The sequence below is a fragment of the Pangasianodon hypophthalmus genome, chromosome 9, assembly GCF_027358585.1.
Source record: "Pangasianodon hypophthalmus isolate fPanHyp1 chromosome 9, fPanHyp1.pri, whole genome shotgun sequence".
In the NCBI taxonomy this organism is placed as follows: domain Eukaryota; kingdom Metazoa; phylum Chordata; class Actinopteri; order Siluriformes; family Pangasiidae; genus Pangasianodon; species Pangasianodon hypophthalmus.
In genome coordinates this window covers 29,761,782-29,788,339 of record NC_069718.1, presented here as the reverse complement: position 1 = coordinate 29,788,339, position 26,558 = coordinate 29,761,782, and the positions used below count along the sequence as shown (strand labels likewise).

The window sequence follows — 26,558 nt, the reverse complement described above, 5'->3', positions numbered from 1 at the left end:
GGTATCTGGTATTATTTTTGTCCCCATTGTATGAACTTCCTGTAGAGCACTGTGGTCAATTTATTTTGTCTTATGTCCTAAATAAATTGGAATTGGAAAACAACTCAAACTGGGTTCATTTCAATCCAACTTTTTTTAGAGCGTAAACACAAAGCCCTGTAAATTGTATACAAAGGGCTATCCAGTCTCCTGGTGGCTACAGTATATTACAGTGTGATCTTATTTTTAATTTTTTATCTCTTTAACATGTACTAGAAAAAAGTATAGTTCATACTCAACATTAAAAATGTCTAAACCATCTACATATTAGTCTATGTGTGAACATCCAATTAAGCAAGAATTGATAGAGAAGGGAGAACTCTTGTGTTCATTTTTACAGTTTCCAACTCATTTTCTGCAGAACGCTTACACAACTGGGATCATACAAACCATGTATTTAAAAAACCCCAAAAACACTAGCAAGCACTAAATTTTAGCTTGCGTGATTTCTGCGCTAAATTACCTGAACATTCCTTTAAGTTGAATGTTGAGTCCTTTGATAAGCATCATATTAGCTTACACCTACATTAGTTCCATTTCCATTAGCCTACATGAACTGGTTTTCCCTGTTGGCAGTATCGTAGATACTCTAGCTGTGTCTCAACCTGTGTATGAAGAGAATGTTTATTAAATAACAGTTGGTCAGATGTTATTGGTGCACAGGCTATACTTTCTCAAAAACAACTGAATGGGCTGTTTTCTATGGTATATTACTGTTTAAATGGAAAATAGTTAAATAGTTAAATGGAAAGATAGTGAGCATCAGAGTTTGATTTCTTTACATTATGTAGGACGATTTTACGTAGAAAACTTGAAATCACAAAAAAAGACTTGGTCACATTACAGAACATAAGAGTTTCTGAAGAATTCTCATGCTTTTCCAGTTTCAAAATAAACAAAAGCACCATGAAAGCATCATACAGTATTAGTATTCTATAATTTATGCTCTACAGTACATCCAAGTCTTCAGAACCCATATAATGCTTTATGTTTTAGAGACAGTCTTTGAATATGTCTTTCATTATAACCACTGCTGGATGAATTTGAGTCAAGTGTGCACATAATTGATGATCTGTCTTGATCAGTCTAAAAATCTCTATATTCACATATCAAATAAAATTATCTGCCAATTCACTGCAAGAATGTGGTGGGTCTCCCACTGAATCTGAAAATGTCCACTTCCATACTATATAGTGAGCGAGAATCTGTATGAATAGTCATGAATAGTATGTCCGAAACCTCGGTATATAGAAAAACAACAGTAGGCATCCGTCCATTCACGATTGCTTTCCGAGTGTCCTGATTGCATTCCAATGGTGGGCACAGCCACAATTTTAATTTTCAGAATGAGGAAAAACCTATATTGCAAAACTTCTACATTGCTTGACATTTTTCATCATCATGTCCCCTAAGGCTTTAGCCTATAGATTAATGACATTCTTAGTGAATTACAGTAGGCCACACCTTCAACAAAATAGTCTTGAGGATTGAAACAGCAGTTTCGTTTCAGGAGATCGTTCTCTAACCAGACACTCCAGCTTTGGAAATACAAATTACATTTGAACACAATAGAAAAATATATATATATGCTATATACAGTACTGTGCAGAAGTCTCACAGGCATGTAGGTTTTAAGCCAGTTATTTATAACTTTTGCTGTAGTGTGTCAGTAGGAAATATAAGTTTGTATAATTATAAAACACATCATATTCATTAAAACTTTATTTTTTAAGATTTTAAATGACTTTTTTTATTTAATGAAAGTCACACTGAGGAATGTGAAAAACAGGAAAAGTATTAGAAAGTTCTTGGGAGGACTTCCGGTGCTATGCAAATGTAAGGCGGGGCTATAGCCCCAGCAGGCCCTGCCCTATAGCGCCACTACTGTATATTAGGCTGGTGTAGTTTGCTGGAGGACAGCTGGAAAAGGAAACTGAAAACAGGATATGTGAGTAGAACACTATTAGTACACTATTAGTTACCATATCAACATTATATAGAGAAAAAAAGTGTGCCAAAATTCAAAAAGCTTTTGAAGAGATCGCTGAATATTTATTTTACCATAGTAAAAGTAAATTTCTGGCTGAAGTAAATTTTTCAACTCAAATTTGAGTGTTAATTTAAAATGAGACCAATCTGCTATTAGTTTAATCTCCAATCTGTTATTTATCAGTTTAGATAGTTATTTAATGCTTGGCTAACTAGCAGAAGACACTAACCAGATGTAAATTCCAGTTGCGCAGATGGGGAACGCTGTAACACTGCGTTACAATGTGCCCCGCTATTAGGAAACTATGCTATTCTATGACATTAGCGATATAATTTACACTATTTACTTTTATGAGTTTTAATGAGAAACCACGAGAAACAGGTGAATAGACTGACAATCGATGTTTAATGTTCAGAAATGATTATTTCAAGAAATGTAAAGCATCTTGGCTCGTTTGTGTGGCTCCTGTTCTATGAGAGCTGTGTGTGGAGGGAGGGGAGTGCATCCGTGTTTTTCTGAATGTCTGAATGTGTTTCTTCATATATTTGCCCACATTGTTTGGAACTAGGCTCTACTGTATAGCTGTGTCTTGTGATCAGGGCCGTCTCAAGCATGGTTGCAATGTGTTCGCTGTCAAACTCCAAAATTAGATTATTTTTAATTCTTAAAAAAACGCCATTATTTTCTTTGAAAAAGTGAATCATTTTGTTTTATTGACAAAATATTTTCGTTTGTCTTGTATATTTTTTTCATAAGATCAGATAACATTTTAAGCTGTCATATGGTCATGCTACAACGTGCCCCTCAGATGGTACAATGAACCCCACTGCGGGGCATGTTGTCCCATCTCACTTCCATTCTTTTGAGTTAAATAAAGAAAAACGTATACAGTGTAATTATGAAACAAAGCGACATATTTGTACTAGACAAGTGTGAAATTAATGCGGATAAACAATTATACTCTGAACCCCACGTGGATTTACACAAACTGAGAACGTCAAAGTGTTAGGTTGTGTCCCGCCCTCCCCTGCTCTGAAAAAAGAATTTTGTTACTTGTCCAATTTACTTAATTTAAACAAGTTATTTCAACACAATTTTTAAAAACATTTGTCACAACATGATGTTTTTATGTTCACCCATGTAACTTAATCTGTCAAAAAACTCATGACGCCAAGGCACTCGAAAATATAATGAAAAATAAACATTAAAAACAATTCACAAGTACACCGACGCTTTGTGGCTATCAAGCCTTCATTAGCACGTCAACTGACATAAAGGCTTTTTATTTTTCATTATATTTTCGAGTGCCATGGCGTTCTTCATTACTGATGAATTAAAAAAATCCTGTATCCAAAGAGCACTGATTTATGGACTTTATACCCCAGTAGCATTTCTTGCATATTTTGTGATGTATGTAACTTAATCCATTCAAGTTGGGATTACATGAATAATTTTTGTTGTGTTAACATAGAATTCTTAAAACTGGGCAGAGGATTTCCCAGCATGCATTGCATAAGACTGCATTTGGAGAGTAATTTTCTCAATTAAGTGTTGTTTCATGTATCTTTCAGGAAAGAGAAAGACTTGATAGTGTTTAATGTACACTTTGAGATTTAGAAGAGTTTGGTATATTTTTGAGTTTTGTTTTTACCATTGGTCAGAAGCAGGGGCTCCGCTAGGTATTCTGGGCCCCCTGTCCAAATTTAGACTGATCTGTGATTGCGTTTTGGAGAGTACTCTTCGGTTTGTCCGCGATTGCGTTGTGAGGTTCACCTGTCCGTGTTTCGGGTTCGATCCCAGCGTGGAATGCAGAGATCTCGGACAACGCCCCCAGAAGTACATGGGCCTTTAGAATGGTCATGAAATTCCCCTTTCCTCTGCAGAAAAGTAGTGCCTTTGCTTCAGTTGTGTGCGATTACTCGGCTGCTTTTTTAAACTTGAATTTCTGTTGAGGTCTGTTAATATAACAATTCTGTGTAAAAGTTAAATGAAAGTTTTATGTCAGATTAACCAAAAATATAAGTTGAGAACTTAAATCAAAATATGAAACTTTTACATATAAAAATCATGTTTATTTAACAAACAAATTGGGCAACTTGAACATAGATAAATTATGCTGAGTAAACATAACCAATGTACATATTTTTTATGTTAATCCAACAGATTTATTTCAGTGTACTAAGAAACGTTATCTGATTACTGAAAATATAATACAAAAGGAGGTGATTGTAAATTCACACCTTCGGTTACAAAACTTTTTTAGGCTAATATTCTGTGATTCTACTTACATCACATCTTTTCTCATTTTTCTAGAGTCCTTACAGTTGGATACTTGGCCAGTGAATGTTCATTAAAAACATGGCTAATAGCACAGGTAAGACACTTTCCATTTGAAACTCCTTCATTTAGCCTGAAATAACAGTTCTGTGCAGAGGTGGACAGTGTTCAAGTCTTTTTACTCAATAAAAACACATTTTCAAATATCTGTAGTTTCTACTTTGGAAACATTTTACTACATAAAATTTAGATAAAACCTATAATTCCTTTTGCTCCACTACATTTCATAAATACATGTTATTTTTATACCTTTAATACTTGAGTACATCAAAACTCTAGTACTTCCTTACATTTAACGGGGTTGGATCAAAGTCCGTTCACGGAAGTCGTGCCACTCGGTGGCCATGTTTGCAACGTCTCTGGCCAGTTATTGACGTCATACTAGCAAGACGTGAATGGGGAAGACTGCTATTTCTACAATCACCAGCTAAAATCCCTTCAAACAACATATTTATGAACAACATTTAAAACTGACATCGACTGTACCTTAACATTTGTTTCTGAAGCTTAGATTGAGCTTAAAATCACCTTTTTCGAGGTCGCTTCAGTTACTGCGCATGCGCACAGACTGACAAGCACCTCACGAGAACCCCGCCCCAAAGAACCGTCAGTCTTCATCGATGGACGATTGGTGGTTTTTACTGGAAAGTGAGACTTCCTTTGCTAGAGCGGCCATATTGAGTGTTGCATTCCCTCAACCATTAATTGTAATGACAGTGGCGCATCTTGTTAATATTTAGTAGCTTTGGTTAGATTTGAAGGGGTTGGCTTGAGGCTTCCCTTATTTAGATTAGTCAAACAAAACTTTGTTGCTGTAAAAGCTCAGTTGGCGTGCCCCAGTGTGCCACCTAAACAAGATTTTAGTCTGTTACTAACCTAATCGCAGAATATTGCAGTGTTTATTATAAATCATTTATCTGTGTGGGTCATTATTATTATTTTTAATATAAGTGCCCCATAATCTTTAATCCAAACCGGAAAATGCACTTTTTCATGGTGATCCTTCTCTGATGATGTCAGTTTGATGGCTTGGGCAGAACATCTGTTAACTCCTGCCATTTCAAAACAAACCCCTGTTTTTCTACCTCCAGTCACAGAATATAGAAATAAGAAACATTGCATACCTGACAAGAGATGAGACACAGCAATGGTGTGGGAGATCTGACTACAGATTCCCATTGAAAATAGAGAAATATGGTGTTTTATGAAGAACACACAGCACTATGGGGTTCACGTGCCTGTACAGAATCCCCCTGAATCTTTTGCAAACTTCCCTTAAATACCCCTTGCTCTACATGAAGACATGATTAACATGAAAAGGGACCCTGTACCTGATCAGGTCCCAAGTGGGTGTTTAGATGAAAGACCCCAGGAAGGACACACCCTCAAAATCAACAGAATATCCTTAAACTCTCAAAACTTTATGATGATCTGCTCTACTGTAGAGGAGATGAGATCATTTTACCAATCGCATCAAATGCCATGAAACATGAAAATATAGATTGTTTGTGTATGTAAAATGTGGTGTTTTGGTGTGGAAACCTTGGCACAGACCTTACAGCATTGTGCTGCGTTGGGCTGATAAACAGATATAAGAAGACAATGCTGCAGTGCATGCTGCTCATTTAGAAACCCTGATGGTAGTCTCTTTTTTGGTAGTTATGTTAGCACCTGAATATGTGCTATTTGTAGCTATAGCTGTTCATTTCACTGAATATGTATCTGTGCCCTTTGAAAGTGTTTGATGCCACTCTGTATTTTCTCTTCTTATTGCAGAATCCTCTGGAGAGCTGATGAAGGCTGAGTTAGGTATGTTTATTCTGAAACAAAGCAAACACAATCCCAAAAGTCATCGGTAACACTTTATAATAACTTTCATTAATAAATCAGTAACAAACAATACATAATGTCTAACTAATCATTACTGAATACCAAGGGCGTAAATTTCATCTAACAGTAGGGGGCAAGAATAAACATAAAATTTCTCAAGAGCAATTTTTGAAGGGGACACAAATAATCCAGGCACAATTGTACTTGTGAGGATAGAGATGTGTACACAGCATGTGTCCATAGCATAGAGAGCGGGTTTAAATAGGAGTTCGGTTCATAGGTTCACCATGCGCTCATATTCTAATTCTTCAATGATTCTGCATTCTCCACATAGTAGTTTAGGTTTCGGCTGGGACTGAGGACGTCTCTTATTTACATATTCAACCGCAGCAAGCCCACTGATCTGCCACTTAACATCATACTGAGCAAAACCCAACACAATATTCAATATTAGCCTGACCCCCAACACATTATTTCACGTTTCTAGATTTGTGAATATATATTAACTAATGATCTTTTAAGCATTACATAATGTTTGTTAATGATTTATTAATGAAAGTTATTATAAAGTGTTACCAAGTCATCTTATAATTCTAAAATGATAGTGACTCCTCCCATTATAGGATTCTTTCAGTATTTTTACAGAAGACTGCCCTAGGTAATAAACCTGAGTATGTGATACGTGTCCTTTTCAACAACATGAGGTTTAATGACAGCATCTAATATGTTTCTTAAAGGTTTGTGTTCCCAATATAAACATGAATTTAACATTAGTTGGCATGTTTTAAACTTTATCTTACAAATCATAATGCATTTCAGAGCAGTTGTATGAAAAGAAGAGTTCATTAAAAGCGAATGGTCAATCCAATGGCGACAGTTGACAGAGGAAGTATTTTGGAATATTTCCAGGTTTTTGAAGCGCTGTTTACACCTGGTCAATCAGATCACAAGTGGACGACGCTAAACACAGGTGTACACGGGCAGGGTTGGGCAGTATTTCAAATACATGTATTTCAAATACAAAATACTATTTGTAACTTTGTATTTAAATACCTTTGAAAAAAAATCAAATGTATTTTGTATTTAAATACATTTATTCTTAGTATTTTTGTATTTTCAAAATACATAAAATACTTTTTGCCAATCAGCCTCTTTATTAGACTGCTGATTTCCTGTATCAACTAGTTCAGACCTGCCACTTTCACGCGTGTGAGCTGCAGCTGTATGACTCCATCTAGAATTGGGTAAGCGAATTTTCTGGAATCCTGTAAGGAAATAAGGAATAATACTGCCTTCATGTGCTATCAAAATTTCCTACTTCCAATTTCATAAGTCCTGATTACAAGCTTGTCGCATTCAAGTGCTTTGCTGTTGGAAAGAATAGGACTCGTGGAGGACGCCAGGTTTCCTGGGAAAATCGTATTAAAGCCAAAATCGTAGCTATATAAAATATTTAATTTTGAATAAAATGTAGCATCCCATTCGTTGACAACCATGTAAACATTCACAGAGCTATCTTTATAGTTAGCTTGTTGACGATTCTGGATTTTCAGTCAAATACATGCTGTTTTGCTGTGTATAAAACATACAAAATGCTTAGAATGGTTATTGCACTACTATGTGCATGACTTTAACATTAAAACAAGGTGATGTTGTTTTGTGGGGAAAAAAAGCATACCTGTCCCAGCAGCAACTGTTTTCCCCTCCGCCATGTTTAAAGTTTATGGCCTGCACAGCTCAGAAACTTGGCTATAAACATTATCTCAGGGTTTCCCAGTAGGAAATATGACAAAGGCATTCATGTCCAATTTCCAACTAGAAAACTCATATTTACAATAAATAAATAAATAAATAAATAAGTAAATAAATAAATAAATAAATAAATAATTTGATAGCCTGTGAAGGCAGCATAAGATAGCATGAAGGAAAAAAGGCATGAAAAAAGCATGAAGGAAAAAAAGAGCACTAGCAAGAGGAACATAGCATTAGCACTAGTCAGTCTTGATAGTTTTTTTTTTTTTTTTGGTAAGATTTTGGTTTAGCTAGTGAACTAGCTAGTCAGATGTGTTCATTAACCTTTAAGCATTACTGCTTGCTATGCCAATACGACAATATATGCTGGCGATGATATAAAGTGTAAATCGATTGAACTTTTTCTATATCATTTATATATCGTCGTGGTATGCAAATATATCTGTGGAGCTTTTAGTGGGCAGGAGTTATTGACACTTCAGAGCGATAAAGAGACATGGATAAATGAGAAATAAGCAGCTTTCTGTGTGTGTACCCCAAGACAAAGATAACTATAATGCTAATAATAAAGATATAAAGTTCAAAAAATTGTTCTAGGCCTAGGGCATACTCACACTAGGCACAGTTGCCTTGTACTAAAGCCTAAGCGCGATTGTCCTTTGGCTAACAGACATATATCAGAGGATTATTACAGAGGCAGCTGAGGTTAATGGTGGAATTTGCAGCTTTACTCGCAAACTACAATACCTGTTCATCAATAAGATGAGAACCAGACCCATTATAAATCTAAATGTACTCGAATTAAATTAATTGAAAAGTGTGATATCCAAGTAGTGATAAAGATTTTTGCTGTCATAATGATAACAATAGCGCATACAAAAATAGTAAACTAACTGTTCCATGCTCCGGCTCCATGCATCCGTACTGCACCCGAGCCACCTCCTCAAGCGGGCCAGGGCATAGTTAAATGAGCCACACTGGGCACGGTACAGAGCAGTCTCTCTTGTGAAATGAACTGGACTTTAGGGGTCAATTGCGCTCAAGCACAGATCAGATCCCCTAGTGTGAGTACATCCTAAATCTAAGTGAATAGCAGATAGCACACCACAACTATAACCATAACAGCACAACAAATGATGAACGATCAAAACATTGACAGCCAATCGGAATTATTTCTGCTTTAAAGAGCTTGAGCATTTAAAGTGACAAATGACACAACTGCATTGTACACTTAGAATACACTAATATAGTTATCTTTATAATTATCGTTATTAGTGTAAACAGGCCTTAATAGTGTTACTTCACTGGATGGCCAATTTCACATGTATTTTCTGTATTTTCAAAATACAAAATACTGTATTTGTATTTAAATACATTTTCCCACACAGTATTTTGTATTTGTATTTAAATACATTTTCCACACAGTATTTTGTATTTGTATTTAAAGACATTTTCCCACACAGTATTTTGTATTTTTATTTTAAATACATTTTGATGTATTTGTGCCCATCTCTGTACACGAGATGTGAAACGTTTTGAGCTTGTCCACTTTCGACCACTTCCAGAGGTAGTCGAAAACGCATTCGACCGGATTGTGTTCGTGGTGTAGATGCTCATGTGGTCGAATGCGTTCAAACAGCCACAAAAGACCGCCTGCTCTCCGCCTACAGATATAATGCGTAAACATTATGGAAAGCGCGCAAGCCAGACAGGATTTCAACATTTTCAACTAAGAGATAAAAGTTTGTTTTGGAAAGGATAAACGTATCAGGCGCAATGTTCTCTCACCATTCTGGATTTCTAACACACATTGCAGAAATGAAAACCGCTGCTGTCACTATGTTTTTCTGCTGTCTCCGGTCACGTTTATATGTAAATTGCATGCGCCCATTCATTTGCTTACCCATAAATCCTCCCCTCCAAGAAATCAGGACAGAAGTGGTTGAAAGTGGACAAAAGAGACGGATTAAAACACCAGGTGTAAACATGTATGTGTCTCCTTCGTCCACTTGTGATCCGATTGACCAAAATGCATCTTAATAACAGTGTAAACAGGGCCTTGGAAATAGGGTGAGTTCCCTTTAAAATGTTATAACAGTGGTTCTTGTGCCAGTTCTGCAGGGACCCCTAGTAGTGCATATTTTATCTCCTTACAATAAAAAAAAAACAAACATTCTGGGTTGTGTTCAACCCATGGCTGGGTAAATATTGGACAAAACACACATCGGATTATAAATGTAACCTATGCTGGGTTGCTGTTACCCAGCCATGGATTGAAAACAACTCAGCATTTTTCAGAGTGTATTGATTTAATTAAAACAAGTTCAAACCAAAACAGCCTTTTATGTGTACAGTATCCTTTTTCATCCATTAGCTATTGAATGCCAAAGGTTGTTAACCATCACAAATGTTTGAAATATTTCAGAGATTGTCGATGACAACTCTATAGTGAGAGCCGATTTCATTCAGCAGCTTCTTCCATCTGCGGAGCGAACGGCTCTCCTTTATCGCCTGACTTTCCTGAGTCTGGGAGGATTCCCAAAGCTGGAGCGTCTGATCAGAGATCAAGCTATTGAAACACAACTGCTGTTCGGATCCTCTGAAGCTGTTCTGCTGAAGGTATGAGGCCTAAATTCTTCATAACCATCAATGCCAGCTATAAGAGCTGTCCGGTTGGCCCTCTGATTTAAATGTTTATTCAAAAAGAGTCTTTCCCCCTTTAACACTTCAATCTACACACCCACTGCTATGGATGGCTAACATATATGCGTTATTAGTTAGGCTAACTGAGACTTGTCATAGCACTTGCATATCATTGCTCTTTTGTTGATTTTGATTGCTTCCATTGTCCTCATTTGTAAGTCGCTTTGGATAAAAGCGTCTGCTAAATGACTAAATGTAATGTAGATGCAATCTGATCTCTTCAGTTCTGATTTGGGCCACTCCCATTGTGGTCCTTAAACAGATGTTTTGCATTTTAAACTGAACAGTCTGAACAGCAGAAACATTACTTTTTTTTAATTGAGGTTTTTTGATAAACATTCCAACAGAACAAACAGGAAATAGAAAAACAAAACAAAACAAAACAAAAAAAAGGCAGCTCGGGCAGACCTAACATGAAAATTTCTCCACATAAGGTGTACCCAATACAGAGGAAGAGTAAAAGAATCCATAAAATAATAAAATGAAAGAAAGAGATACAGAGGAAAAATATACAGAGTTTCACAGGCATAGGCTTCTTGTTTTAAACCAGCACAACAATTTTCAAAGAAAATGTAAGCAATCGTCCAAGGTGAGAGAAACAGTCCAAATAGGGTGTCCATATCCAATGAAATACTTCAGTGGACGAATGCAATAAACATGTCAAAAATTTCATTGGAATGAATTCTTTTACAAGATTATGCCATTTTTTATAAATGAACAGGGACCAACATCTATATGCATTCCCAAGATATTGCCAATGTGATCTGCAATTTTCTTCCAGTATAACTGAATTTTGTGACAAGACCAGATACAATGACTATAATTACCAACTGATGTTTTGCATTTAGAGCAGTAAGGGGAAAATTTTGGATTCATCTTATTTCTGATATAAGGGGTGATATGTCGTTGCCGTATTATTTTGAATTGAATAGCACGTGCTCTGTTACACACTGATATTCTCTTAGCATAATCCCAAACTGAATCCCAATCTTCGCTAGAGATATTCATTGTAAAGTCGCTTTCCCATAACTGTCAAAGATTCTCTGTGTCTCCTGGGGGGGTCAAACTCAACGTAACATAAATACGAGATTTTTTTTTTTTTTGCCTTGCATCCTCTTACAATATTTCCTCAACTTTAGATATACAATTATCATTATACAATGTGGTCTTTTTGCCAATAAAATCCGTTAGCTGAAATTATGTCTTGAAAGGTTACATTTTGCCGATAACTGTTCAAAAGACAGAAGTGTAGAGCCCTCAAATATGTCTTTCAGTCTTACAATACCTAAAGAGCTCAAGAGATTAAACCCAGAATCGTCAGAACCAGGAGGAAAATCAGGATTATTTTGAATTGGTGTAAGAGCTGAAGTAAGATGAAACCTACCCTCTAGCTTGCGAGACTGCACCCAGACCTTAAGAGTGTTCTGTATGATCGGGCTGTCATATAGAGCTTTTAACTTTTTAGGATTGCTAACAAACAAGAGATTCTGAAGAGGGCACAAAGATTGTGAGGCTTCAAGATCAAGCCAAATTGAACATGGATCATTCTTTAACCAGTCGGCCACAAAACGAAGCTGACACGCCAGCTGATACCATCTAATATTGGGGACATCTAAACCACCCTTACAAATAGGAAGGTTTCCTTTTACTCCATATAAAACAAGATAGCCAGCCATTAAGCTCCTTAATAACTTTGCTAGAAAGTAAAATAGGCAGCATCATCAAAGGATACAATAAACGAGGCAAAACGTTCATTTTGATTATAGCTATTCTCCCCAACCATGATACGGGAAGAGAATTCCATCTCTGTAGATCACTATGAATTTTCTCCAAAAGAGGAGCAAAGTTGTTTTTAAATAAAAGTTGGAAGGAAGGGGTTATATGAAGCCCTAGATAGGTAAAACCTGATATGGAATATTTAAAAGGGAAAGAGGAGAGCATTTGTATTTCTGAGGTGAGACTACCCAATGGTAAAGCAACAGATTTTGTAAAATTTATCTTATAACCAGAAAATTGCCCAAAGGAGTTTATAACGTCTACCAGCCGTGGAACTGATGTATTTGCAAAAAAAAGTAGAATGTCATCTGCGTAGAGTGAGATCTTGTGTTGTCTGCCATTTATTGTGACCCCTCTAATCATTGAATCACATCTTATCATTTCTGCCAAGGGCTCAATGGCAAGGGAAAACAACAGTGGCGAAAGTGGGCAACCCTGCCTTGTGCCCCTACCCAGAAGAACATTTTTAGATCTGAGGCCATCAGTGGTGACGGCAGAAGACAGTTTATTGTAGAGCAGCTGCACCCACCTCAAAAACTTGTCCCCAAACCCAAATTTCTGTAAAGTATAAAATAAATAGGGCCAATCGACACGATCAAATGCCTTTTCGGCATCTAAAGAAATAACTAAAGTGTGAAGTTTTTGTTTCTGTGAGATATTTATAACATTTAAGAGTCTCCTGACATTATGACTAGAACTCCTTCCTTTAATAAAACCAGTCTGATCCTCACAGACTACGATTGGCTTTTTGTGTTAGCAACAAATCCAAAGAAGTCCTTATATTGTATATTCTTTCAAGTATTGTAGAATCTGAGGTTACACTAAATTCCTTTTTAGCGTTATCCAGTTCAGTTTCAAGAAGTTTCTGCCTTACCAATTGTCTCTGTCTCCTACTAGATGAGTACGTAATAGTCAGCCCTATTATATATGCTTTGCAGGTTTCCCGTACTAAAGAAGGGTTAACTGTTCCAGTAGAGTTGATTGAAAGAAATATTTTAAGTTCTGTATGAAAAAAGGAAAGAAAAGCTACATCCTTAAGTAAGCTAGTGTTAAATCGCCACCTCTTTGTTTGTTGTGGGGCTTCCTGAATTATTATATCTAAATATACAGCGGCATGATCTGACACCAAGATGTTGCCCAATGTGCAACAAGACACTGATTGCAAAAGCAACTTATTAATTAGAAAATAGTCAATTCTTGTGTGACATTTGTGTGGGCCAGAATAAAAGGTAAAGTCCCTTTGTGTGGGGTTTAAAGTTCGCCAAGCATCCAAATAATCCAATTCCTCACAGATGGCTATTAGTGCCTTTGACTGCTTTGTATGAGTGGGATTTCTAATAGGCCATTTGTCCATCAAAGGGTCCATCAGACAGTTAAAATCCCCCCAATTCTAAGTGTTTCTGAGGAATATACAGAAAATTTAGAAAGGGTTGATGTGAGAAATTCGGGGGAGAAATTAGGAGGAAAATATTCATTTAGTAGTGAAATCTCTTCCCCATAAAGGACCCCACTAAGATGAAGATATCTGCCAAATCTGTCTTTTTCAGTCTTTAAAGCATTAAAAGGGATGTTCTTACTAATAAGTATAGCAACCCCCTCTACTGCTAGTTGTGAATGATGAAAAAAAGATTTAACCAATCCAGTTGTGCTTTAACTTTAATACACATCATCGTCCAGATGTGTCTCTTGCAGTAGAGCAATGTCTACCCTTTCCTTAATAAGAATAGACATAACCCTCCTTAATTTCAGTGGCCCATGCAATCCCCTAACATTCCAAGTACATATTCTTAATTTATTACCCAGCATTAAAGTATAGAGAAATACAGAGATACGGATCTGCTTCTTCCTTTAGATATATTAGATGTAAATAACACCTGCTGCCATACACGAAAGAAAAATAGCCTGCCTGAGCTTCAACAGTAAACATTATAGCAACTATTGTACAAAAAGAAACAAACTCAAAACATTTAAAGAGGGTATTTCCCCCATAACAAGGGGAACGATGTGCAATAACAAAGCGCTGTTCAGCGTAACAATAGGCTTTTGCTGCATCTCTGCGAGAGTAACGTTATGGCTACAACAGACACTGAACAACCTGTAACCACTTTAACCCAACCTGCCTCACTCATTAACGAATTAGAGTACGAAATAAAACTTACAGGACAAATATTATTTTGGCAACATGACACATAAGGTAGGCAGGAAACAAGAAGCTCCAATTAATGATTTTGGCCTAACTAATATCATCTGGTATAGTTCAGTTCCATTCAACAGAATGTGTTCCCTTCAATGTTCAGTTAGTCGAGTCCATAAATGCCTGGACCTCCTCGGGGGACTCGCAAACTTTATCAACTTTACCGATGGTAACTCGCAGTTTAGCTGGGTAGAGCATGACATACTGGGCTCCCATCTGCTGTAGCTTTTGCCGCACCGCGTAGAACTCCTTTCGTTTGCGTTGAACAGCTGCAGAGAAATCCTGATAGAAAGATATTTTACTGTCGTTGTACATCAGATCTCCTTTTCGTGCCGCGTGTCTGCTGGCGTCCACAACCCGCTGCTTAACTTGAAAGTTGTGGAACCTAACAATGAGCGGACGAGGCCTACCCCTGGCATCAGCGTTCGGCAGAGAGATGCGGTGAGCTCGTTCCAATTTGAGCATCCCCGACCTGGTTTCAATGCCAAGGAACTCTGGCAACCAAGTCTGAAGAAACGCGGTCAGGTTAGTACCTTCAGCATTTTCAGGCAGACCGATGATGCGTAGATTTTTCCTCCGACCTCAATTTTCTAAATCATCCAAGTGATCGGTAAGTGAAGAACCTTGGCGCGTGAGAGTTTGGAGCCGCACATTTGCTGTATCGACTGATGATTCGACATCAGTAATTCTGTTCTCGGCTTTGTTAAGTCTGCCCGTCGTTTGTTCAAGTTGTTGTGAATGGGCTTGAATGGTCTGCGCAAGCGACCCCAGCTTATCATCAATCACCTTCGTGATTTTCTCAGTCGTCTCCTGCAGCGCTTTGGATAACGCTGGATCGAGCTGTCCAATATTGTCACCCATGTGAGGGTCTTCGCTAACCGCATCCGCAGGCGGATCCTTTTTCTCGAGTTTCTTCGCTGTTTTCAGCATTTTCACAAAAGAATCAGGCCAGAAAGTTTCTAATGACATAATATTCCAAGCTGCATCACCAAAACTAACTAAATTACGTACTCAACTGATCAAATGATGAGTTTAATATTGTGTGAGGCAGGAGCATCAGTAAACGTGTCCACCTCTCATGCCGCCATCTTGGCCCCCCCAGCAGAAACATTACTGAAATGATTACCACAGCGCTCTGCCTTAAGAGTAGCATAGTATTAACATAGCTTAAAAAACATATTAATTTATAATAAATTTATAATCATTTATTTTAAATTAAATTTATCATTTATAATAAAATGATGAAATACATCTCTAGTACTTCCCTTAGTTTCAGGTAGCCCAAAGCTTCTTGTTGCAAAGCACAAGACAGTACAAAACAGTACAAGACAGTACAATGACCACTGGGACAGACAGTGAGCATAGTAAGTCCCAGTGCAGTGCCGACCAGTACACAGTTCTGTTTAAAGTGAACCTAGTGACAATAATGCAAATAGTACAAGAGTACAATACAAGTAACTGAAATAGTGTAAACATAAAGAGTGTGTGTGAGGGGTGTGTGGGGTCGTCCACAATGCTGGTGGCTTTGCGGATGCAGCGTGAGGCGTAAATGTCCGTGATGGAGGGAAGAGAGACCCCGATGATTTTCTCAGGTGTCCTCACTATTTGCTGAAGGGTCTTGCGATCCGAGATGGTGCAATTCCCAAACCAGGCAGTGATGCAGCTGCTCAGGATGCTCTCGATAGTCCCTCTGTAGAACATGGTGAGGATGGGGGGAGGGAGATGCGCTTTCCTCAGCCTTCGTAGAAAGTAGAGATGGTGCTGGGCTTTCTTCATTATGGAACTGGTGTTGAGCGACCAGGTGAGGTTCTCCGCCAGGTGAACACCAAGAAACTTGGTGCTCTTGACGATCTCCACGGAGGAGCCGCCGATGTTCAGCGGAGAGTGGTCACTCTGTGCTCTTCTGAAGTCCACAACCATCTCTTTAGTTTTGTCCACATTTAGCGACAAGTTGTTGGCTCTGCACCAGTCCGTTAGCCGCTGCACCTCCTCTCTGTATGCTGACTCGTCGTTCTTGCTGATGAGACCTACCACGGTCATGTCATCGGCGAACTTGATGATATGATTCGAGCTGTGCATTGCTACACAGTCGTGAGTCAGCAGAGTGAACAGCAGTGGGCTGAGCACACAGCCCTGTGGGGCCCCAGTGCTCAGTGTGGTGGTGTTGGAGATGCTGTTCCCGATCCGGACTGACTGAGGTCTCCCAGTCAGGAAGTCCAGGATCCAGTTGCAGAGGGAGGTGTTCAGGCCTAGCAGGTTCAGCTTTCCGATCAAGTGCTGAGGAATGATTGTGTTGAATGCTGAACTGAAGTTTATGAACAGCATTCGAACATAAGTGTCTTTATTGTCCAGGTGGGTGAGGGCCAGATGGAGGGTTGTGGTGATGGCGTCATCTGTTGAACGGTTGGGACGGTAAGCAAATTGCAGGGGGTCCAGTGAGGGGGCAGCAGGGTCTTAATGCGCCTCATGACGAGCCTCTCGTAGCACTTCATGATGATGGGTGTAAGTGCAACGGGAAGGTCACTGGAGACTTCTTTGGCACGGGGACGATGGTGGTGGCCTTGAAGCACATCGGAACAACGGTGCTGCTCAGGGAGGTGTTGAAGATGTCAGTGAAAACATCTGCCAGCTGGTCTGCACATCCTCTGAGCACTCTACCAGGAATGTTGTCTAGTCCAGCAGCCTTCCGCGGATTAACTCTGCATAGAGTATTCCTCACATCGGCCGTGGTTAGACACAGCACCTGGTCATTGGGAGGAGGTGCCTCAAACTGAGCGTAGAAGTCGTTCAGCGCATCTGGGAGGGAGGCATCACTGTCACAGGCAGGTGATGTTGTCCTGTAGTTGGTGATAGTCTGGATGCCCTGCCACATGCGGCACATGTCTCTTCTGGCCTTGAAGTGGCTGTGGATTCTCTGAGCGTGTGAGCGCTTTGCCTCTCTGATGGCCTGGGACAGTTTGGCCCTCGCTGTTCTTAGGGCCTCCTTGTCACCTGCTCTAGTATCTACTTCTCGTTCTATGACCAGAGCCTGCTCGGGGCCCACCAGAGTGGGAAATACCCCGTTGAATAGAGGAGGACGAGACCCGAACTGAATCTTGTAGCCTTTTTCTACGGTATGCAGGACCCATTGAGACACATTTGGCAGAAGCTTCCATGCTGCTAGATAGTCTTCAAAGGGAATCAGTCTCTCGAGACTGATCTCTGGTGTACTTGGGGCTGTTCTAGAGACCTCCTTGGAGGTAGCGAGCCAACCCAGAACCGCTACGTTTCCGGGCGGAAGCTGAGAGAAGCGCTTGCTGGAGACCGCTGTGCCCTGAAGCACCAGGGATGGCAGGGTTGTCAAGACGATCTCCTGAGGGCACTGAGGAGAGACGGGCACCGTATGATGAGGTGTACACCGCTCTTCCCTAGATGGGCCTGCCCTCAGAGGTCCTGACTTGTCAGGACCTTTTTGTCGAAGCTCTCTTATTGAAGATTACCTAACCACTTTCCTTCTCCTTCTGCCGAGCTACACTCCTGAGCTGCCGGTGATCCAGACCTCCCCCCCTTCACTCTGGACCAGATGAGCATCACTCCTGAGCTGCTGGTAATCCAGACCTCCCCCCCCTTCACTCTGGACCTGTCCACCGGCAATGCTTCATACTGCCACGAAAACGCTTCAGCTGTTTTCCATAGACTACACCAACGCACAGTGTGCTCACACACACGCACACTACAGTGTAAACCCATATGAGGATGGGTTCTCTGTTGAGCCTGGTTCCTCTCAAGGTTTCTTCCTATCACCATCTCAGGGAGTTTTTCCTTGGCACCGTCGCCCTGCTTGCTCATCAGAGACGGCACACACACACTTCACTTTACTTTTGTTTGTGTAAAGCTGCTTTGAGACAATGACCTTTGTAAAAAGCGCTATACAAATAAAAATGAATTGAATTGAATTGAAGATGACAGTCCACAGATCTGTCATCTCCCTTGGCTTCGACATGGAGCTCCACCCTGACTCCCTTTTTTCAGGGGGAGAGCAAGTGGCGACGCTCCGTTTCTGGACTTCACGGTGTGAGGAGCTGGTACACGTGAGAGTGGTGAGGGACAAATCACTGGAACGCCGCCGATTGTTTCTTGGCCTCCTGGAACCTGTCGACGACTGTATTTACAGCGTCGCCGAACAGGCCAGTCAGCACTTTCGGGGCGTCCAGGAGAAAGACCCTGTCTTTTTATTTTAAATTAGACAGGATCAGCCACAAATGTCTCTCCGTGGCCACCAGGGCTGCCATAGACCACCCAATTGCTCTGGCGGTCTCCTTAGTGGCCCAGAGTGACAAGTCTGTGGCACGACGCAGTTCTGCAATGTCGTCATTCTTTATTTCTTCTCCCTCGTCCAACTCTTTAAGCAGGTCAGCCTGCTATGCGTCCAACACATGGTGTGCAAGCAAGCACCGGCCTGACCCGCCGCCGTGTACGCTTTGCCCACCAAAGCCGAGGAAGCGGCTTGGAGGGCAATACCGGGGCCTTAAGGGACGATGCACCACCAGGAGAGAGATAGCCCGCAAGTGTCTCTTCAACCCGGGGAATAGCCCCATAATCGCACTCTTTCAGTCTCACCACATTACAGTAGTGAGAGACATTGGGACTGAAGAGGCGGGCCGAGCATGGATTATTCCATGATCTGGACACCTCAGTGTGCAGATTGGGAAAGAAAGGCAGGCCCTGGCGTGGAGGCATTGACTTAGATAGCAGGAAACGCTTATCTAACTTGCTGCGTGGACGTTCTTCCTGCTTTTCAGCAGGCCAGTCAATATTTAATTTAGACACAGCTCGAGTCACCACCTCCAATAACTCCTCAAACTGGACGGACTGTGGTGGCAAGTCCACAGACTCGTCCTCTTCTTCGCTCCCCTCGCCTCCCTCCTCAGAGGAAGATAAGTGAAGCGTCGAGCCCTCTCCCGGGAGGGAAGAAACCGTTTCAGAACGTGCTTCCGTTCCCTGAGAGTGAGCACTGGATCTGGCAGGTGAGGAAGAAGAAAGGGCTCTGCCCGTCTCCATTCCCTCTAGGAAACCCACGATCTGAGTTGCTGCTCTGCCTCGGTAGAAGCGGGACCCAAACCGTGAGGAATGCTGGAGAGAGCGCCCTCCTCAAAGAGCGCTCTCCGGAAGTGGGGCGTACGTCAAGAGCTGATCGAGCAGGCTCCTCTCCCAAACAAGCTACACACAAACTGTGTGTATCCCCACCCGTAATGAAATGTGGGCAGGGAGAAACACACAGTCTAAATGATTGCTTGTCCTTGCTTGCCATATTTTACTAAAGTACTTTGATACCACAGACGTACAACAGTAAATAAGACGAACACATAGAGCGCTTACTAAATGACAGAAGCTGGCGCTGTCTTTACTGCATGTGCTTTTATACTTCCTGGTCGCTACGTCATCCCGCCGGTGATGTCTCGCAATTCCGTTGGACGGATTACACATGAGATTCAGAGCGTGGTCATGCAGAGGCGTTCCCAAAGCGTTGTTCGACGCAGCTCTAGTTCCTGAAGGGGAACTAAGGAGTACAGGTACACTGGACAATATTTGGACTCAAAAATGTTACAAGGAGCTAGAACAGGAAGAGAAAACTAGAAAATAAGAAATTACCACAATTAGTCATGACGGCATCACATAACTTCAGAATTTACTATACTGTTATGATTCGCTGTACTGACAGGTGATGTTTTTAACTGTTTACTGTTACGTAGTCACTGTGAATTGTCATGACTTACTAGTCTATCACATGACTAACTTGGTGATTGATGTTTTCTCGTAGTGTGTCAGCACGAGTTCCAACCTGGTCAACTCCCTGTTTCCAATATTGAAAAAAGCTGTCGAGAAGAACAAACCCGGTTTGGCAGTGAGGTACCTGATGAAAGCCAAAGAGTGGATCGCTGACATCATAACACAAGTGGATGGCATAGTGAAGAGGTGAAAATATTAGTAATATCTTATAGGAACAATATGTGCCAACTTAATTCAAAGGGGAAACACATGGGTGATTTTATTATTGCAGGTAAATTTGATGTCCAAAGTCGTCTTTTTTTTTTTATCTTGTTTGTTCAGATGGTGATTACTTTAAAGTATTCAAATAATTTGTTACTCAGGGTCATGGATCACAAGATGTTTCCGGTCATAACAATAATATATTTTTTGTAAAAAGTGCCAATGTATATAGGTATATAGGTGTAGATCATATAGAAATTATATGTGTAAAGTTACTGTTTGAGCATGAAAAAAGAACAGAAGGGAGGTCTTCTCTACATTAGTAAGCACCCTTCTTTTTTATTCATTTAGAAACCAAACATAGCTGTACTGATCAGAAATGCACAACAGTTCTGCTCTATCTTTATTGATAATAGGATTTATTAGGCACTTTTGCACCATGTAGTTCTAGGAACTCAGTTCTAAGGCCTAGCCAGCAGGGTGGTTCCTAGAGAACCAATTTCTCCCTCGGACCGTTTTCCTGGTTGCATTCGCACTGGCAGCAGGAACTCTGAAGCGGCCGACAGTGACGTTTTTATTCACGGCATTTACAAACGTCAACAACCGGTGAATGGAGGACGCAGGGATTGGAGCTGTTTTTGTTACGTGATAATGGAGATGTTATGTAAACGCATAGTTTACGCGATTGAGATAGCAAGAAAATCTGACTAAATCTCCTATGAAAACTTGCAGTGTTACATATCATAGAGGCTGAGAAATGAACACAACGCTGCAGACAACAGGTAAATGCCGTTATCGCTGTTTTCCATGTTCGTGGAGTAAATAATTTTACATGTTTTTTTAAAAATCCCGGGTAACCAGTGTTTCGTGTGCGTTTGGCCAATCAGCGTACACATACGTCACTGGTAGTTCCTGTAGAACTGTTTTAGACCCTGCTCTGAAGTAGGAGCTAAATTAGTTCCCCCAAACGGAGTTCCTAGAACTAAAACTGTTCCTAGTTCCTGTGGTGCGAACACGCCAAAAACTAGGAACTTCCACCAATAGTTCTAGGAACTATGAAAAGGTTCCTCCTGAGCTGTTGTATAGAATCACATTTGTGCATCCTCTTTAAGAAAATTGTTCATTGTCTTGAAAATGAAAATGAAATCCAGACCACATCGCTGTATTCAATTATTTATTTGAAATGCACTATATTATTCAGGTATGATCAACACAACCAAAGTGTGAAAACATGCACCAGTGACGTGTATCAAGAACAAAAAGAGACCGAAGAAAAAAAAGAGAAAAAATCTGATGAGATAAAGGGTCTGGAGGATGCTCTGGCCAAGCTCGAAGTGGATCTGAAAAAAATAGTCAACAAAATGGAAATAAATGAGAAACAAATTCAAAAAACAAATCATGAGCTGGAAGACTTCCTCAGAAGATTTAAGGAAAAACACACCCACTGGATTGTGAAGTTCCTTGACTTTTTTAGAGGCTATCCAGATGCTATGAAGGATCCTAGTGCCATTGCTTTGGATGTAAAACTGAAACAACTCGACTCTGAGAACAGCAGTCTGCGAAATGAAATGTGGAGCATCAAAATCAAGCAGACTGATCTTCAGCTGCAGCTGGCCAACTGTAAAATACGAATGGGTGAGAGTCTGTCTATGATTTTATTGTTACAAACATACAGTAAATGCATCTGCATGCATGTTATGCTCTTGACATGTTCTTCACAATGATCTCTCATAAATCATTCCAGGTGAGATTCCTGACCCTGACCACCTGAAGGAAGTCCAGCGGTGTCTTTCTCAAATCCAACAAATTCTGGTTGATCTTAAAAAGTTTTGGGAGAAGGTGGATGTTATTCTGCACACGCTGAAAGATAAAACCTTTGTTGGGGAGGAACTCGTTGACATGGAGGACATGAAGGATGAGTTTCTGAGCTCCATTGAGGATGCAGGAAAGGTAAGTTAGACACTGAGCAAATGTTCCTGATGTGATTTGATTATGCCTTTCATGAATTCTCTGAGTTCTCACTTTCATTTCCTATGTTGTTTTTTGTTTATCCATAATATACTCTGATTAATAGTGTACACCTGATGCTATATTTTCCAGAATCCAAAGCAAAGAGTTTTGTAATCTCAAGCAAGACGCTAGTGTCTAATCATTGAAAGTTATTACCATCTTAACTAGAATCAGATGTGGATGCCGTGTGACTTTAAAGTCTGTGTGACAGGAGAAAAAAGATAAAAATAAATAAATAAATGCACAGTTGTGCGTAGCATGTTTGTTATTCTAGACAAATCAGAAAACAAAGTTTTTTAACAAGGAGCCCTTAAAGTACCAGCTGGTTCAGGTCAGAAGTCACCGAGGAAACAAACAGTACAGTAGTGTTGTAACATTATCCCCTTTTATGATTTTATTTTATTTACATGTTTGTTTAACTTCTTTTCCATTCATTTGCATATTCAAATGGGCATATTTATATAACCTCAAGACTGTGAAAATCTACACTTCTGTAAATTACATACAAGACAAACTGTAGGAAATTGTCATGTATTGGGTCAGATTAAAACCATCTGGTGACAAAACACAACATAACTATCAAGTCAGATCAAGTCATGTTGTGGCAGTAATGCCCAGTATATGGCTATAATGTCCTTTTTAGGCACCTCTTTTGTGTTACATCTACATTTTATCACAAGTTATGCACTTGAATATTCATTTAGACTTTACGCTTTATTTTGACTAGTAGCCTAGTAACTGAATAGTTTTATTCTGCAAATCATTTTCTGCAGTAATGCCACTTTATGCCTAAGGCCCATTATCCCACGGTCTTATACAAAGATTCTGCTACATAAAAACTACAGTAAGCATCTACACATTTATCAGTTTAAAAAATTGTATTGGGACAGATTGCTGAAATATGATGAGAAAAAAAATAACATGACTTCAAAAACGTGACAATAATGCCCAGTAGATGGATTCTGTGCAGTAACTGCAGTCACCTGTTGTGTGTTGAATCTAGATATCATCACATTTAATACATTTAGAATTGATTCAAGTATTACATTATTTTTGTCTCATATTTAGCCAATGAGGACATTCTCCCTGTTTGAGAGACAGACTGTGATCGACCAATCAGGGTTCCTCATTGTTGTTTATACATGCAAACAAGGGTCATTTGGGTTTAAAAGAGACTCAATACAACAAATTCATTTGGGAATTCTTTTTATTTCATAATGTGAAGTATAGTTAAAAGGTTTCCTTTATTTTATTGTGATTGCCTTATCTTTCTCTACATTGATTGCATGTAATAAATAATTTTTATTACTCTAAGATAAACATTCTGGGATTTATTAAGGTTTTACAGGCTAACTGTACATTTTGGAGGCACCGCCATAGACATTTCTACTGCTTTTGAGTTATTTAGTAATAGAAACCATAGATGAATTTCCAGCCTAATTCTCAATCTATCAGCTGGGACATCAGGCTCCTGTGCGCCAACTGAATAAACAAATACCAACAGGAGGGGTTATTTTCCTTAGAAAAAGGCATTGCTTCATAAAATTGAGGTTAAATCTTTGGAGACACATGGATGACTTTAATGATGTCTTTACAACCATTCTTGGCTTTGAAAGTTGTAGTTGCATAGGCTGAGTTTACATTGAACTAACCCTTTAAAATCATCATGAAAAAATGCAGGATTTTTTGGTTTTTAGATTTTTTTTTCCATGTATCATTACAGTGTTTTTTTTAATTATTCATCAGTGCAGCTCATTATTGAAGTTGAAACTAGTTCAATTATGTCCATATATTTTATAAAATATATTTTAGTAAATGTGATTAATGCTGACATGCCTTTTATCTTTCAGTACTGGAAGAGATTTGGTATTTGCTGTCAGAGAGCTCAGGGTGTCTTCAGTGTTCAGGCTAGAGATGCGTATAAATTCCTGGAGATCAATCCGTCTTCGCTCTCTGAGGAGGAGAGGAAAAAGGAGTATTTGTCTATAACAGAGAAGCTGAAGAAAATCAATCCAGAGCCGTCTGTCACTGAGTGACACCCAGATCTGATGCTTCCTGAATGCTCCTTACACAAATCAATGCATACAGCTTCTCTTGTCATTTTTCGTAATGCTTTGTAATCTTTACAACTGCTCTTGAACATGTTCAATTACAGTTCCACATATACATGTTCTTGAATAAGCTGATGTTAGGAATATTATTTGGATCAATTTATGGCTATCTCTTTCAAAATTGCTTTGCATTTTTATTATGCTATATACAGATCTTGTGGTCTGGTCACATGATTAATGTCGATGTCACACAATAAAGAAAAAAGACATGAAACATTTCATTGTAGCCAAATCCTTAAAAAAGCCATTTCTAATGCTTCAGTGTACAATACATCAGGGATCATTACACTTCTGCTTCCATCCATAAATCATGTTACTAGCAGAGACAAAATATGTGTTGATACCTTCTCTAGAACACAAAAGAAAACGAAAATGCAGTAGGAATTGTGGAATTATTTTTAACTGTAATGCAATATAAATATAACTCTTGTCTAAATGAATTTACTACATTTAGTATTCACAAATTTACAACATTTAGTATTAATCAGAAAATTAAAGGCATTTTGTAATAAACTATAAGAATTATTTGGAGATGCAAGGAAATGCAGTGAAAGTACATTTGAAGTACTGTATTATGTAGCTCATATGCTATGCCAATTAGGCTCTGTGGTGTTATGAACCAATTAGTGTTGAAGACGCCTCAAGTGATGGTTTATAAAAAATAGTAAAAAAAAAAAAAAACAGTGAAAATAATTTGAATGCCCATAAGCAAAACTAGGAGCATGAAGGTTGTGTATTGTCTAGCAGCCAATGAGATTAAGAAATGCAACTGAATAATATTCTCCATAATAGCCCCGTCAAGGCTGTAGGCTGTCCTAAATATTTGTGTGTGCTTGTGTGCGTGTGTGTGTGTTTGAATGTAAATGTCAATTTTGCAGAGTTTAACCTTAAGTAAGTTACCAGTTTAACAGTATTAGCTCTCTATCATCCAGTTCCAGCTCCAAGTTGCCTAGAATAGATTATTAGTTAATTCTGCAATACCCGTGCCAGCTTCAATTATATTGCATCAAGATTGATGCTTGATAGTGAACTGTTCCAAACTCCAATTACTGTAATAAAGATAAGATCAAACATTAAAAAACAAAAATATCATAATATATTATTATAATTTATTATTACTATTGCTAATTTGCATCTACTCCTATTTATGTATTTGTTTTTGGGTTTGAAGAAAGATGCAATTAACAAATAATAAGATTTATTAATATGTATGTGGGTCATTATTCTATTTGAAATGTCAATCACTGCCAATTTATTTTGCGTGTTAAAGGGTTATTTCACCCAAAAATGAAAATTAGCCCATAATTTACTCACCCTCAAAGCATCCTAGGTGTATATGACTTTCTTCTTTCAGATGAATCCAATCGGAGTTATATTAAAAAATTTTCCTTGCTCTTCCAAGCATTAGATTGTAGGCTGGTGTTTTTGTTCAACAGTTGTTAAGAAAAACTTTTACACCTCTGCTTTATATGCAACATTAATTTTTATTGTTTTTATTCATCAAGTATTAGTCTTTATTCTACCATTTCAATACAAATTTATAGGGTACGCTATACAACACACTGAACTGATGGTTTAATCAGAGAGGAGCACAAACCTTAATGACTGGCGAACAACAACTGGACAAATTCTGTCGAATCCACACATCTCACAATAACTCAACTGCACGGGGTCTTGTACGAAAACAAACGTGGATGTCAGCACAAAGTTAGGGCTACTTATTTGCAGCGCAATTTGTGCAGAAAAAAAAACCATAAAAAGAGGAAAAACCCGCAGGATATGGGTACGGTCCTGTATGGAAAACTCGTGAGACTAGCATATCTCACAGGCGCATACGTCCTACGTC

The 26,558-nt window shown here is 39.1% G+C and overlaps 1 protein-coding gene across 3 annotated transcripts; it reads left to right on the top strand.

Moving 5' to 3' along the window:
* The first annotated feature begins 1,942 nt into the window (after positions 1-1,942).
* On the top strand, positions 1,943-24,931 carry LOC117598012 (uncharacterized). Of its 3 annotated transcripts, none has more exons than XM_053237209.1 (8): positions 1,943-1,987; positions 4,343-4,403; positions 6,143-6,175; positions 10,374-10,567; positions 20,422-20,576; positions 21,793-22,226; positions 22,336-22,541; positions 24,452-24,931. In XM_053237209.1, exons 2-8 carry the CDS (start codon positions 4,373-4,375, stop codon positions 24,635-24,637), a joined length of 1,239 nt encoding a protein of 412 aa, XP_053093184.1. In that variant the 5' UTR covers positions 1,943-1,987; positions 4,343-4,372; the 3' UTR covers positions 24,638-24,931. The 3 variants fall into 3 exon arrangements, with proteins under 3 accessions (XP_053093184.1, XP_034163212.2, XP_053093185.1); XM_053237210.1 differs by lacking the exon at positions 1,943-1,987 and adding an exon at positions 3,940-3,982; XM_034307321.2 differs by lacking the exon at positions 4,343-4,403 and having other exon boundaries at positions 1,968-1,987.
* The last annotated feature ends 1,627 nt before the right edge of the window (positions 24,932-26,558 follow it).

Excerpts from the sequence above, each read along its gene's own strand:
- LOC117598012 (XM_053237209.1), top strand. The coding sequence starts at position 4,373 with ATGTTCATTAAAAACATGGCTAATAGCACAG. Across the intron at positions 6,176-10,373 it reads GCTGATGAAGGCTGAGTTAG|AGATTGTCGATGACAACTCT; the intron begins GTATGTTTATTC and ends GAAATATTTCAG. Across the intron at positions 20,577-21,792 it reads GTGGATGGCATAGTGAAGAG|GTATGATCAACACAACCAAA; the intron begins GTGAAAATATTA and ends TATATTATTCAG.